Source organism: Olea europaea, chromosome 21 (assembly GCF_002742605.1).
Source record: "Olea europaea var. sylvestris chromosome 21, O_europaea_v1, whole genome shotgun sequence".
Lineage (NCBI taxonomy): Eukaryota > Viridiplantae > Streptophyta > Magnoliopsida > Lamiales > Oleaceae > Olea > Olea europaea.
In genome coordinates this window covers 10,480,886-10,497,794 of record NC_036257.1, presented here as the reverse complement: position 1 = coordinate 10,497,794, position 16,909 = coordinate 10,480,886, and the positions used below count along the sequence as shown (strand labels likewise).

The 16,909-nt window shown below is 33.3% G+C and overlaps 1 protein-coding gene and 1 long non-coding RNA gene across 2 annotated transcripts; one reads left to right on the top strand and one right to left on the bottom strand.

The window, feature by feature from the left end:
* Positions 1–897: 897 nt before the first annotated feature.
* LOC111370586 lies at positions 898–2,470 on the top strand. Its single transcript, XR_002698448.1, has 2 exons — positions 898–1,243; positions 2,016–2,470. It is a non-coding gene; the product is annotated as an uncharacterized LOC111370586 (long non-coding RNA).
* Positions 2,471–4,942: 2,472 nt separating this feature from the next.
* Positions 4,943–8,866, bottom strand: LOC111370102 (MACPF domain-containing protein NSL1-like). The gene is made up of 6 exons (XM_022991804.1): positions 8,521–8,866; positions 8,071–8,308; positions 7,278–7,358; positions 7,012–7,195; positions 6,637–6,803; positions 4,943–6,281 (listed from the first exon to the last, which is right to left on the bottom strand). Exons 1-6 carry the CDS (start codon positions 8,757–8,759, stop codon positions 5,589–5,591), a joined length of 1,602 nt encoding a protein of 533 aa, XP_022847572.1. The 5' UTR covers positions 8,760–8,866; the 3' UTR covers positions 4,943–5,588.
* Between the last annotated feature and the right edge of the window lie 8,043 nt (positions 8,867–16,909).

Here is a 16,909-nt window from a genome sequence, read left to right as displayed (position 1 = left end):
GAATAATTGATGTATTAGGTCCTAATTTGTAAAGTTCGGTGATCTTCTAGGAACTTTGACAAAGTTCAATGACTATTTAGAGAAGCTTAGTGACTCCTTAGGAACTTTTTGCAAAGTTCTGTGATTATTTAGGGGAATTTTGAAGTTTAGTTACCTCCTGGAAACTTTTGGTAAAGTTCATGACTATTTAGGGAATTAACTCTATGAGCCCACTATAATTAAAATGAATTTTTTTGGGTGAAATAGATTTTGAAATAGTGAGTTTTTGAAGAATAAGTAGTTAAAAAAAAAAAAAGATTTATGTGCAAAATATATCATAATGAGAATGTGTTATTAAAAATGAGTTTAAGTAAAAATAAACCATCCACCTCACCTGTTGCGTCTTGTCTGTATCGAACCTATACAGTCCGACATCGTACATGTAATGCGGTTGTTAATTTTAATGGTAATAGGGACCGTGGGCAATATAACGGGCAGTGCCGTAATAAAGTTATCTAAATGTGGGGTGTGGTAGGGTAACAATGTCCAAAGATTCCAGTGGATAACAAATTCTGCCATTCACTAAACTTCATGGTCGGTCGCTCTGTTTGATTTTTATTTTTTTTTAAAATGAATTTTTCTCTCTTTTTTTAATCACACATTATTAATTAAAATAATATTACACTTAAATTAAAACTTTTTCTTATTTTTCAATTACACATTTTTTATTAATTTACTATTCTTAAATATATTTTTTCATAAAAATGATCTGAAACGCCAAATAAAAATAATTTTACCCACATCACATCACATCACATCAAGCAAACGTTGGTAATTGGTACGCTCCGTGACCGCTCCTTAAGATAATTATTAGGAATGAAATATGGATAGAATAAGCAGACAGGAAGCATATGAAGTCCACGTCATACCACCACTTTTTTTCTAATTTCTCTAGCACCAGAAATTTCAGGAATTTCCACTTTCCTTTCTCTATATATGATCAAAGACCTGATAGAACCCAAGAGGATTTTGGCAAGTTTCCTTTAATATAACCTAAAAATTCAACAAAGATTTCAATTTTGTTCTTGGTGAAGAAGAAGAAGAAGAAGAAGAAGAAGAAGAAGAAGAAGAAGAAGAAGAAGAAGAAAAAGATAATGGTGGTAGAGTTCTTTCTTGGGTGCACGGGAGTTGTGATGCTCCTTCACGGAGCCAATTTCTTCTTCCATGCTCTCTCTTCTCATTTCGCAGCCATTCGTGCAATCAGGTACCATATCCTCCTCCTCCACTGAGCCGCCACCAACCACCCAAAAATTAGGGGGGGGAAAATTAAGGAAAGTTTATTTGAAGTTGTTGATAAATTTGTTTTTCCTATTTTACTTTCCTTAATCCATTTCTTATTTATGAGAATAATCAATATCTTGAAAAACTTATTTTTCCTTTAAATAAATCATTGAAGACTGTAGTATAATTCGAATTTAATTAATTTTGTAAGAACAAAAAGGTGCAGTTGATCATTGTGAAATTATTGTTTGGGGGTCTTTTCTCTGCTAAAGAAATATCATGGTTGTGGCCTGGTTGGTCCATCTTTCTTTCAATCATACTACGTTGCTGAATTATTTTGACATAATGGCTGATCAACACTCAAATGGAAGGGGCTCACTTTTTTTGAACTTTTTTAATCACGTGGAGATTCCGCGCAAGTGAGATGATGTAAATCATTATGTCAAAAAAATTCGAGTGAAGTAGTATACTTCTTTTTATTTTACCTTCCCCTAGCCTACAATTAGATGCACAATCATGCTTCAATGATGTAATAATTGACATAATTCTTGATATAATCTCTTATGAGATCATATTATTGAATTGTTTAAAACACAGTTGGTTTTTTCATTCATTTATCTATTATCACATACACATTTATCAACCTCTATCATTTTTCTTCAGTGAACGTAGATATTTTTGTTCCAAACATCATATTATATTCAGTCCTCTTTTTTTTAATTTTATTTATAAATTGCTTATTTGTTTGGCAACAGTTTCTTGGGATTTGCGGCTTGGTAGAGACGGAAGAGACGGAAGATGTTGTCATGTCAAGTAATGCTATTATGAGTGTTGTTCATTATCGTCTATGACAATGGCATAAACGAATTAGAATATATTTTTATTTATCGAATAATGTCACAATGACTCGACTGTATCATAGACCGATAATGAAACAACATTTATAATAGAAAGCTTGAATATCAATGGCAAGCTATTTTTAAATATTGCAAGGACTATAATAATATTAACAGTATAATTGTATATGTTAGCAAGGTGTGACTCCTTCTACATTTGAGGGGCTACAAATACATTAGTATATTCATGCCTACTTCGTGAAAAAGCAAGTTTAATTCTCTCTAGGTTTGGGCAAACATGAATGAAGTGATTGTAATTCATTCAATTTACAAATGTTAATATGCAATATTGTACTTCCTCCGTCCTAATTATATACGCTGGTTTCATTTTTTACACAGATTAAGAAATTTTCTTTAATGTCATTGGAAAATCAATTTTTGCCAAGATATTTTCTAATTTATCCCAATTTAATTTTTGTTATGTAGTAGTAAATTATTGCTTAAATTCGTAAAGGATTTGAATGATTTAATTTGAGGAGAATCATTGGGAACCATAACTTGAATTTTTTGAAACAAGTAAAACCAAAACCAGCACTCAGCAACACCAAAATTCTTACTGAAAAAGTCAAATTTTCAGCTAGCTACGAAAACCAGAATTGAAACTTTTTGATCAAAACAAATTTTCATTCGGCCAAATTCATACTGAAACCATTAAATATTCACCAGCTAGCTACTAAAAGTAGAATTTAAACTTTTTGAACAAAACAAATTTTCATTCCGCCAAATTCATACTGAAAACATCAATTTGGATTTGAATCGACTCTGACGTTGTACGAATGGCCAAGGCAGCTCTTAATTCAATCGAGTAATTTCAATCGGGTAATTTTGTAGATTTGACATACGAGCTCTGATTTGGGCCCATAATACATTTCCAAATAGGGAACGACGAGATGGATCAAACCAACTGCTTTGCAGCTGCCTATGATGGATTTTGGCCATCCGAGGTCGTTAAAGACTCAAAAACAGCACTTTTATGTTATGTGTATTTTTTTTTTCCTTTTGCTTTAGTTGCATCGTTTAGTGCTTTGCCCAAATCCTAGCATTTCTATGATATTGAAACATGTTCAGAACTCACTTTGAGGCTTGGCTTTTGATTTCTGAACGATATCATTTGGTTGTGTTAGTTGTTTCCCATGATTGGCCTGCATTATTTTTCTTATTCTAGACCATCCATGTATAAAAAACGTAGCTATAAATTGAACTTACTCAATACCAGAAATACATGTAAGGTAAAAAACATTTAAAAAAAAACATGTCGTCCACACCATCCATGTATAAAAAACGTAGCTATAAATTGAACTTACTCAATACCAGAAATACATGTAAGGTAAAAAACATTTAAAAAAAAACATGTCGTCCACACCATCCATGTATAAAAAACGTAGCTATAAATTGAACTTACTCAACACCAGAAATACATGTAAGGTAAAAAACATTTAAAAAAAAACATGTCGTCCACACCATCCATGTATAAAAAACGTAGCTATAAATTGAACTTACTCAACACCAGAAATACATGTAAGGTAAAAAACATTTAAAAAAAAAAAAAAAGATGCCTATTTGGCGTTCAACACATCCTTAAGTTGGCATTGAATTACTGTAAACATTGGTTATGCACAAGTCTCGTAGAATTTGGATATACTATTTCTTAATATCAGTATCGACTTTATCAGGAAGAGCATCCATCTAGTCCTCGTAGATTTTTGCTAGATAGATTTTGATCATCCAAGAAACAACACGTTGAAACTCTTGAGAAACGAAAATGTACCCATCTCTGTCGATGGAGCATTCAAATCAAACAATGGCCTCACCGCTTTCTTCGAGTTGAGATCAATTCATAAAATTGATGTATAGGTATCTTCTACGGAATGTGGATGATTTTTAGAGTTCATACTCATGATTTGGACAAATACTCACATGCACAGAAATTTGGTGGCAGTGTGTATGACTATGTTTTTGTGGAAATTTTTATCAGATGCTAGTGCGAAGACAGAAATGATTTTTATCAATGGCAGAAGACAGGAAACAAAGAATCACAGATGCATATTTCTGTGAAGACACAGAGAAGTTGAAGAATCACAAATAGAAGAAGACGGGAAATCTCCAAAAGTGGAAAATATGTGCATTTGGATGATTTCAATTTCAATAAGTTGGTATAATAAGTGGGGAAAATTGAATAAGTACATATTAGTAAAGTAACAAATCAAAATATTCTAAATGACGAAACCAACCTATATATTTGGGACAAACGAAAAAGGAAACTCGGACTATATAATTGGAATAGAGGGAGTATAAAATTGAACAATTAGTCAATTACCAATAGGAGTTTTTATGTTCTAGTTTATCTCAATAAGGAAAATGCCAAAGCGTGAAAATTGAGACCAACACCAGATGGGTGAATAGGAGAATGGTGGAGGTGACTACGGATGTGGTATAAAAGATAGCAGACAAGGGAATCGTTACCACTATAAAGAAACATAGTCGAGCTTTGCATAAATAAATAATCCACTCAATTAACTTGCGATGAACCAAGCTAAAAAGCCGCATCCATTCACACATAAATGTAGTTTTGTGTATCGATTCTTCTTTGGACATATCGGAGGCACATTAGACGGAATAGTAGTGAATGAATACAAAGTATGAACGTAAAGAAAAGAAGCTAAAGTCAATCCATTATTACGATGTTGAGCTGTCAAAAACCATATATCAAAACAACTTAAAAGTATTTTGTATAAATATTGGAATTAATTGAGAGAACTGAACTCACATATCAAATAGAAAGAGCGTGAAAAAAAGTCAATACATTCAAATCTTTCTTCGTCTTATCTTCCTTTCATTATAAACAATACAAATAAACTAAACATCTGCATGTTTACCTTAATTTATTTTTCTAACTCATTTTTAACCACACTTTCACAAAATAAAATATTTTACACATAAATTCAAAACTTTTCTTTACTTTTTAACTACACATTCTCCAAAAAATACTATTCAAAACTATGTTTTTTATATACTTGGTGCTTACACGAGGAAGGGTACTCAGCTTTACCTCAATGCAGTAAAACAGAATAATGAACCGGTGCATTTAAACTGCCTTCTGAGCAATTATTAGTCTTCTGGTCTTTCCTGAAAAAAGTCGCAAGTGCCTGAAAAGATAAGTAGAAGAAAGCCTGACCTGAGAATAACATATGCTGCTGGCAATTCTTCTTTTCTCAATTTCAGTAGAATCATCTAATGAAACTTCACGATCCTTCAAACTTCACACAACACCAAGTTCGGCCGATGTTAGGACTGAGAATGTCGTCGGTTCCTTTTTTTACCCAGACGAACCATTATAATACATGGTGGGTTGAATATGGTATTAGAATGAGAAATGTACAAGACAACACACACAACACGACACAATTTACAACATGTCTCCTATAACTTCGCTCAGATCAACAAGGATTCATCCGACAATATAGTCAACAAAGAATATTTCACTTTAACTCGTATCATCCCACTCTCTACACAAAGTTTGGCACCGGTGACCACCCAGTACCCAGGTGGATCTTCGGGTCCCCTCACCATTTCTTTTGTGTCAACAAAATGTGACATTTTTGGAGCTCTTGCAGGAGAAGGTGGTCCACCTGGATAAACTGCTGAATTCAAATCTGCCTTAGCTGGTGGCTTCTCGGGTTGATTCAGTGCAGTGCTGAATGGTGAACTTATTAACATTGAAATCATTCCGGATTTTTTCGACGAGGACGTGGGTCCGTCCCATTCCGACCTACGGATTCTGGCAGATGCTACCATTGAGAATTCAAGCCTTAGGAAAAGGACCTTCTTCATGCCTATACCCTTGACCTCAAACCAGGCCTTCGTCACAATAGATGCTGTGTCATCAAACCGTGCGCCATGGTACTCTACTGGAGCAGTGCATACATGCGAGAATATGCTCCATTTGATGGGTTCCAAGTATCCTCGTTCCATGGGTTCATCAACTGGCTCGTAACTATGATCGTCCATAAGCCGAAGAGACTCGGGAAGAGTTGACAGATGCTGCAGATGGATAGCTAGGTAATCACTCCTTTTTCCTTCCAAGTACAAGCGAATTCCAGTCACTGGACGGTTTCCGGTATCAACCTGCAATCACTTGAAGTTATAGTAGAGAGAGAGAGAGAGAGACAATATTCCTCTTAAAATGTTACCACACAACTAAAAGTATTCAATAGAATATTACTTATGTAAAGATAATTTTTCAAAGAAACGGCAATTAAAACATTGAGACTGGCATAATATATCAAAGGAACAATCGACAATGCACTATATTATCTTTTATTTGTCTTCCAAAAATAATGTTTAATAAAGAAAAAGTTCAAGTAGGCTAAGCGGGCATTCAGTTTGGATTCTGATGCAAAAAAAATTATTTTTCGATTATGACAAGAACCTGCTATCTAGAAGTATTATGAATAGCATGGAAATTTTAATCAGAAATCACCTTCACAGTATTGACATATAGCTTGGGACCCATAAGAGAGAATTGTAGTGTTGGAAATGATTTTTTCTTGCGACGAGGACCAAGAGGAAGATCATTGTATGCAGGAGCCCACTGTCGGGGCAACTGAAATTCCAAAAATTGACTGAGTTCCTCTAGTGGTGGTTTGTCTGCACAAATATATGTCACCAATAAACTCTATCAGAAACAGTGTTCATAACTTCTAGTAAATTTATCCAGCAAGTAAAATAATATTTTTTTTTACTTAAAGTCTTAGATGCGGAAAGTGAAATTAAAGGCGACACATTTCTAGAAGACAAGAATAATGGTAATGTAACTAAATGCAAAGTCAGATTCAATTCAATAGCATATACTTACATCGCAGGTATAGATTAATTGCATGGCTTAAAAATCCACTGCCACGAACACCACTTAAAAGAGATGATATGGGCACATAAGACATTGATATGACATTTGGAGACTGTGATACAGTTGAAAGCCACTGGTTATGACTTTGGCCCCTATCAAAACCTCCCCTCCGAATATGAATACTCAATACATCCTGCACCAAGAAATAAATGCACTAACTTGTATCGGGAACGTGGAGCCCTATAAGTAAATAAGAAAACGAACAAGAGGCTTACATCATTTTTGGAGTGAGAAACAACAGAAGGTCTCATTGCTTTTGCAAATGGTAGACTAAGATCCCAGATCATTGGTTCTTCCTGTGAATAGATGAATTTCAAGGAAAATGGATCAGTCTAACAAGTAACACATTGAATATTATAATTTAAAATTGGTCATAGCAAGTGTAACCAACCATATGACCTTGATCATTTGCAGTAGGCTACTTCCATAAATACCAGTAATGGAGATGGTTTCTTAGCACTTTCTTTTTCAATTAAATTTCCCTTTTTAGAACAATAATGTGGCTGCAAAATTTGTATTAGGCTTGACCTCTCAGAAAATTATGCATATTTGTTATAGCCTGTCGCTGGAATCGAGTGTGGCACATACATGATTTCTCTATCTGCTGTTACTTCTCGCCCTTAAACTTTCCATACAGCCAACACATTATCTCAGAAAAATTTACACATACAAAAGTTTTCAAATGTAACAAGGCATTTCCAGTTTAACTTCAAGTCTATCATTGGTCCTTTGCTGAATTCAGTCGATGGTCATAAAGTATGAAGTGGAAAAAAGATGTAACTACATTATAAGCTGCAAAAGAAATATGATGAAGATCTTACACAAGCAAACCTAATATGGCATCAATATACTTGTTGCTGTGGAGTGGTAACTAGTGAACATATGATGCAATTTAAGGATATGCTTGAGTGAAGAACTTTTATACTGGCAGCTAATAAAAATCTACTCGAACAAGATACAAGTGGTTTCAACTGTACTAAATGGGACTGATTCTAAGATGCCAATTACCTTTGGCTTTCTTGATGAATTATCAGCTTTTGGTACCAGGATTCCATTTACTTCTTCAGCAAATTTTTCATCAGCTAATTGTTTTAACAGTTTCTGCACATCTGTTGACTGCAGACTTGAACTTTGAAGCTGCTTAATGTGAATTACATCCTTACCTCCCATCTTAACCCCAACAATGACATGGGTACCATATTTTTCAATAAACCTGAACGCAAAATATTGATACTCAAGATCAAATTTTTACACAGTTTCCCAACTTTTCATTGGAGACATCCCTTGATGTGCCTTAAAGAAACAAAGAATGCAAAAATAATAAAAAAATGTCCTAAATTCTCCAACTACAGGAACGGATTCAATATATCCATACCATTTTTCAGTGAAAAGTTAGTTTAAAGTATGTAAAATTATGTAAACATACTTCAAGGGTTCAAACATCTAGGTAGTTAAAACCTGGTGCGTTCACCTTTATCGCACTTGATGGAGGCTGATACGCCAGGGACAACCACCCCGCCGGGCACCACCAGGTCCTTTATTTGGGTTCTGTCCAGCTCGATCAGACCCGTACCCTTTGGACCCGCCTTGCACGCCAATAAACGGATATCCGACGTCAGATCGTACCCGAAGCCGATCACCGACACAGCCTTCTCAGCTGCCGTCTGCGGGTCCATTTGATTAGGATTGTACGCCATGGAAGAGTTGATAGTTTGAAGGAAGATCTTGGAGTGGTTTGTTGCTTGGTTGAAATTGGAGGCAAGCTGGAGCCAAAATACGAATTGCTAAGAGCACTCCGGTGGGAAGTGAATTACTAAAATAACCTTGTAAAAAATAATGAAACACGAGGATGTGATGATCATGTTGTTTGACCAGATATCATGATTGACACCGAAATCACCTTTATTAATGAGAGTGAAACTTGGGTGGATCAACTTTTCCTTGTTTTAGTATTTATTGGTTCATAGAACAATATGACTTTTATGAAATGACAATATTACAAATAATACTGAACAAAATGAACATATAAAAAGAAGTGAAACGATTTTTTTTCGATTTAACTCCAAACTTTGTATTGCTCGTCCTCATGCTCCTAGGCTTTCTTCTTCCCATATTTTATAATTGAGGATCTTAAAACATAAGTCTTTGCGCATATATGTGTGCCGTTAAAGCTCGTGGAATTGGGAGGGGACACATAGATGGGGGAGAGAGGAAAATGTGAAGCAAATTGTGGTGGTCGAAAAGGGATAGTGAAGATGATAGATGAGTACAAATATTAGTTATAATAAGAATCGGTGCAGACTTATATGATGGAGAGGGAAAGAAGAACTTTACGTGGTATCATCGAGAGATCTAGGGATGAGTTGCAAGTAAGGTCGGCCCTGAAAATTTTGAAGTACTGAGCGACTATTTATTACGATGCCTTTAAAGATAATTTTTTTGCACTCGTAGCGATATTTGAACAGAATTACTTTTTCAATTTTTGTTTTTTTTCCATAGGAAAATCCATTAACATGAGACAAAGAATTGAATCAAATATGGAAGTTAATTTATAGCTTGCTACAGCTTTTTCAATTTGTGTACTTCTTCAATTTTAACTGAGAAATTGGAAGAAACATACATTAATAACAGTAATGCTAATAGAAGAGTGCCGAATTTATTATCTTTTCATTATAGCGAAAGAGAGCAAACAATTCTAATTGCTTGATAAACTCAAAGCAATGAGCATAATAATAAAAACACTCCGTTGTGTTCTTTCTTTACACCTATTCATAATGAGAGATATAAGTCAAAATCCTTTAAATTTTGAATTGCCAACAAAATACATTGATCTAATCAACAATAGTTATTAGACTAAAATATGTGTCTTCGGAAAAAAGAAATTCAAAGGATAGAATTTTTTTTTGGAGGCCCAAGGCCTTAGCATAGTAGGCCTTATAGCAAGGGCGGTCCTAATTGCAAGAGTGTGGAGGAAGACATAGCGATGACTATTACAAAATGATTGAGAATGAGAATGTGGATCATGGGTTGAGTTAGGGTCTACGAAACGTGATGGTGATTTTTCTTATAATTGTAATAACACAAAATGATTTTCGTATTTTATAACCCGTGAATAAGAACAAGCATGCTCAATAATAGAATGTTGAAACGTTCAACGACGAAAATGAAAGTGGGGCTAGAATTGTAAAAGTAGTCAAACACTGTGGACCCTACATACAATCTCAGGTGAAGAAAGTGGAGCAGGGCAATGTTTTTCTTTTGGGTGGAAATATAAGTTTCAAGTTCAACGTTTGGAAGGGTAAACGTTCTACCGTGTGCTGTTGATTTTGACTCTAATCAAGTTCCCAGTGTGAACGAAAGTTGATGAACGTGGCGGCTGTTTCCCGGTAAATTATGACAGCCAGGATTGTTTAATTATGCGAACAATCATGCTATGAATGTCAAAATCATTGATATAATATTGGATTTTGATAATTGTACTATCGATCCCTCACAAAAAGGGCGGGTCCATGATGAATAAAAAATCGTGGACCCTCCTATTATGAGGGATAGCATGGTCCTATAATATTAGATGATGGTCTATTATTAAAGTGTTTAAAACATGGTCCCCGGTGCACGAATAGCATAGTCCCATAATATGAGATGATTGTCTATTATTAAAGTGTTTAAAACACGATCATCTTCTTCATCAAATCATTTTTCGCCACATAGAATTCTGTCAACCTTTCTATTATACCCAAACAAAACTCTAATCCTAGTGCGAACTCTTTACGAAGTCACTTTTAGTGCCCCACTTCCCATTTCATCACAATTCACACTATATAAAAAGGGAATGCAACATGTACAATTGGACTTGACAACCACACACGTGGAAGGAAAATCACAATTTTTTATCATCGTAGGCCTCCTCTCATGTGTGTGGTTGTTAACCGGAGTTGTCAGCTCCGATTGTATAATTAGCAAAATTCTTATATTAAAGGGCATATAAATGAAATAACAATATCATATTAAACCTGTGTTTGAGCACTAAATTTTAGAAATATATACCAGAACTCTCCAAAGTCAAATTTCAAAGTTTGGTGTGAGAAGAAAAATAGAGAGTTTTGACTAGATTTTACAATATTTATTTATACCTTACTTGTATTACTTCTTGATATTTATAGACTAACCTTCGAATTGAGGGTGTTTTTGACATTTGATTTGTCATCGTATCGATTTGACGCATGTCAACAACATATCGAGCTTGAGACATCTTCCTCTTCTGGTGTCTTTAGCATATGCCACCAGCCTAGCTATTTGTCTCCCTGTTTAAAGGACACCAATGGACGTCGCCATGCTAAACAGTTGTGCCAACTTTTGTTCCCGGACATTTCCTTTTTTGGACACTTGCAGGGAGATTGGGGAAGTAGATGATTCTAGCTTCCTTAGGAGTGATCTATGGGGATAGATCAGACTGATCAGTACATCACAAAGTAATTTATTTCAAAGACATCCAAAATGTCTCATCTATTTAGCAAGGACTCACACAAAAACTTGTACATTGTTCTCCACAAAACCACTTAAATACGAAAGTATGGTTATCAAATAAGTCATTTGGCATTTTCTTAACAAAAGAGAAGGTAGAAGACTAACTATTTAAACAACGGGCATCCAACCGTGTCTATACTAAGAGATGTGAAGATTGCTTCGTAGATATTTCATGTTCAGTATATAATAGAGCTCTATACAGCTATAAGTCACATCATGTTCAGGGGTCGACGCAGACATTTTACATTAGGGGGTCACAATCAAATTTTAAAAAAAAGTGATGAAATTTTCTTTATTATTTTATATGGGTTATAAACTGTTATACTATTGTTTCACCTTGATTATTTTTAGGATTTTTTTACTATTGTTATTTTTTCCTCTCAATCAATTAATATTCTTTTAAAATAATCTAATAAAATTTCTAGTAAAATTGTTGATGTTATTTGAAAAAAATTAATTGATCGAGAGGAAAAGGTAACAATAATAAAAAAAAAATTCTAAAAATGATTGAATTTCTTTTTATATATAAATTTTTTCTGATATAAAAATAATCAAGATGAAAAAATAGTATAACAATTTATAACCCCTATGAAGTAATAAAAATTTTATTAAGAATTTTTACGTCCAAAAAAAATAAATTTTGACTTCGCACCACATATAAAATTCCCTAATATAATGATGTAAATTATATTGATAAATTTGTCTCGCAAAAATAATAAACATTAATAAAATATTTGATTTTTTCCCAAAAAGACGAGTTATACGTTTCTTTTTTGCATACAGGTTTGACGTACTTAACTATTTTCGATATTTATTTAGATCACTCGAAATATTTATGATATAGTTCTCGAAATGAGTTTCGAGATGATACAGAAGATTTATAGATACAACTAGCGTATAATTGTCGAAAATTTTTTAAAGCTAGCTTGTTATCGAAATTCTCGAAATATTAATTTGGAACGTCCTACTTTGATGATTCGTAACATTTGCTATGATTGGCCATTTCACACACCATTAACGACGTGAAATACTAGGCCGTGAATATTTCAAAATGCTATTAAGAATGTAATATTTTAATTTCGTTTGATATTCTATAATGAGCCCGAAAACTAAGACGACAAAAAAAAATCTTGAAAAAACTAGATGGTCAAGTGATCCTATGGGACCCCCCTTGAATCCGCCCCTGATCGTGTTAATAAAATCAGAGCCAATGTGGGTAATATGACCATATGTTTACTTCGGTGACCAAATGGTACTATCATTCATTAGAAGATTGTCTCCACCTTTGACCCATAATGTCAACAAAGCCTCATTTCATTTCCTACAAGAATCATAAAATGACTATGATCAATAAAGTTCAATAAGCAAAGTATGGTGCATGTGTGACAAAACACATAAGAGTTGTTTTTATCTTGATTAGGGCTAGCCCCTAATTGGTTAGATAACAATTAGATTTTTAATAAATTTTGATAAAAGTATATTTAATGCAGTGTTAAAAAGTTACAAGTTGCATGGAATGTGTGGTTTAAATTAATTGTTGAATTTAACTTAGATTTTAATCAATTTTTTTAGCAAAATCAAATAGGGACTTATTTGTGCACCATGAATTCAGATTAAATTTTTGCTATTGAAGCACATGGCCACATGTTGAGTACATCATTGTGCTATAAACTTTAGCACCAATTTGGTCATGTAGTCTTTTCCTTGTCCTTCACATACTTCAAACGGTATACAAATTTATTTCGAGAACTTTGTGTTATCATACATCTTATCTTCTTCACATTTATTCCTTTCCTAAAAATCAAGTAGAACATAGGTAACGCATGGATGAATTTCTCATAGCATCAATTTTCATTTATTGCATTGTAGCAAATAGGCTCATAGTGCAAAAAAAAAAAAGAAAAAAAAAAGAGCTTTGCGCGAATTAAATTCCTTCGAAATAACTCTAGTTGAGCTCAGTGCATTAATAAAAACTTTTCATATTACGTACAAGGATAAATAACGTAAATTACTTGCAGGTTAAAGAAAAATGACTTTACGAACCTGACAATAAAAGAGTTTTAAAAGTGTCAAAAGTAGGAGGAGGAGGTTTTTTAAGTTTCTAAGTCAATATATCGAGATCCTACAGAACAAGTTTTAGTATCCTTTGAAGGGTATTTGTTGAACTCGATTTCGATGAACAATAGATGTTGGGCTCATTTGCGTGCACATGAAGACGGGTTGCTAGTCGTCAATACTTCAAAAATGGTAGACATGGGAGAAGCTCAACGATGCGAGACAAATGTGTTTGAGTTTCGGTGTTAAATTTGTGAGACGATTGTATTATGATAACCGATCGCAAATAACTTGATCAAATCAAAATAATGTTAACTCGGTGCTAAGTAAGAGTAAAATTGGTAAGAGTGAAAACAATGAATGGCTTTGAGCATCTAGAGTTGCATTAACCTTCAAATGTTACAAGGAGGGGGTATTTATAGTATTACAAACGAAATAGTAGCCTTTGGATGAAAGTACACGTTACCTCATTTCCTTAGCCGAAGCATCCAATCCTAAGCATCTAATTTCTCAGGCCTTGTCACTTGTGTGAGAGGTTTCGTTGGAGGTGGTTCCAATACTTGAATGGGTCGATTGATCCAACAATTGAACCAGGAGCCTCGGTAGTTGACCACGTATGACGAGCCGTAACAATAGTCCCCCAACTATATGTATAGTTTATTTATATCATGCGTGAATTTTCACAGTAAGTGAGATTCCAACGTTCCATTAAATAATAATAGAAAATTTTTGTGACCTAACACAGTATTAATACTCTGAAAATCGGAATGCATGTAAATCTGAAAATTTTCCACACATTGTGCTATGAGCGGACAATTTTGAGATATTGGTTAAGAGTTCTTCCTTAGAATATTATTCTTTTTTTTAAAAAAATAAATGTTTAATACTATAATTTAAAAAAAAGTTACGTATTCTATTAATAAAGTAACGAATTCGACATTATGATCGGAAAGAATCTATTGACATATTTTTTTCGGCTGTTGCACCGTTTCGCAGGTCCTGCTGACGCTTTATCACTGAGAGAGAATGTCTCACCGCACGATGTACAAATTCAGAATTATGCTACAAGTATGTAATATTTGCATTAAAAAAAATTTCACGGACACAAGTATCGAAATATTGTTCAAAGATGAAAATAAAAAAACATAGATGAACAGAATTTTTCCATTTCAAAATCCTCTATGAATTTTGTAAGTCTTTCCTGTATTTAAGGAAAAATCCACGAATTCAAATCTTATAATACAAAGTACACCACAATACTGTAATATGTTTGCTGAACGGACTCGGACTCCAACTCGATTCTCTAAATTATTCAAGACTTTATACTTTTTTCTTAGTGCAGTCTAATTCATGTTTCAAAATTCAAATGCACGAAGATTACAACCATATAATATGGGTCTACACAGCACATCGAGGAAATTTTTGGCAAACATAAAGATAAAGCTTGTACAGTTAAATTTTTGTGGGTACATTTTGAATCCGTTCCTTTCACTGTTGGAAGTTTTTTATTGGAACATTGTGAATTTTATGACATGTAATAATTATTGATATCCATCTTATAAAGTTAAATTGATTGGCTTTGTCTCAATCAATTAAAACAAGCATAGTAAGCTCTGACGCTAACAACATTATAAACAGAAATGATTTTAATGTCAACTTGAATTATCATTGTTTCACACCTAATCTACGTTACTTAAAGTGAGTAGGCATTGACTGGCCATTGAAAAATATTATGCCCCGTTTGTTTTTCATTATTGTCCATTAAAATGAAAAATATGACCGTTATCCATCACATCAAGCCACCATATTTGACTTTCTATCTCTTATGTGGGGCCGTAACGATCATATTTTTCATTCTCATTTTGATATTAATGTGTACCAAACGGGGCCTATGATTCTAAATTGCTTTAACAATATCATAGTGAATTTTGACTAAATTCTTTAAAGGTTTTTTTTCCTTACTTTAAAAGAAAAAGGTGGTATAAGATGTTAATTTGTCACGGATGACATTGTCATTCTAATATATTTATTATAATTACCTTTAGGCCCCTGTTTAATGGGATTAAAGTAGATTTTAATAAAAATGATTAAATGTATGGTTGGAAGTTGCGGATCCCTTAAAATGTGTGATTAAAATTAGTTATTGATTTGTTAGATTAAAATGTAAATTTTAATTTCTACAAACATTGGAAAGGAAAACAACGAGTACTTGAAATTTAATCTCTATTTTATTTATTTTTCTTTAAATTCATTTTTAAATATACATTTTATTAGACCCACAACTTTTATAAATTTTTAATCACAAATTTTATCAACTTTTATCAAAATTTATTAAAAATTTGATTTATTTTCTTTTAAATCTAAACCAAAATTATGTTCTCATAATTTGAAAGGAGCAGAGATATTTAAGTTAAAATTGATTCTCGCTTACGTAATTTTCATTGGAATGAGTATCGTCAAGTAGTTCACCTTCTTGTCACCTTCGTCATTTACAATGATCAAGTTATGGTGACCTCATTACTTTGTCGCCAGTTACGGTGACCTCTTTACTTCATCGCCTATCCAGTCATGCTCTCATTTTATTTGGATCTCAGAATCCTCCCTTGTCCAACAAAATGCTTATTTTTATTCCTTGATTTGCCCCATGCGATGATTACACTTTATCAAAGTCCTAGCCATATAAAAATATTCACGTCTAGACTTGGAAATTATTGTTACGTCCAATGTACAAGGTAGATCACGTTGCAACCAGCTAAACAAAAGCGAAAGCAAGAGATAGCGATGTCAATGGGCCGAGCCGACCTACGAGCTCGGCTCGAGCTCATTGCCCAACGAGCTCGTGGGCAACGAGCCCGAGCCGAGCTCGGCTCTGGGGACGAGAGCTCGAGCTCGGCCCGTGAGCTCCTTTTTTAATTTTTATACACGTTTTTTTTCTAAATATTTTTAAAAAAAATACAATTTTAATAAATTTTTATCTTATAAGTTATAAGTATTTTTATTTTGTAAACAATTTATTTAGATAAAGTATGTTTTACTAATAACTTATAAGTTATAATTTATAAGTAATTTTAATTATTATTTATTTTTTTATGATTTTATCTTATAAATAATACTTACTTATAACTTATAAGTTTTTTTAATTATAATTTAATTTTTTACTTATAAGTTATAAATAATTTTTAGTTAATATATTTTAATTTTCAAGTTTATTTTGAAGAAAACATATTGATTGAAAATCATTATTTTATAAATGATAAAATTAAAT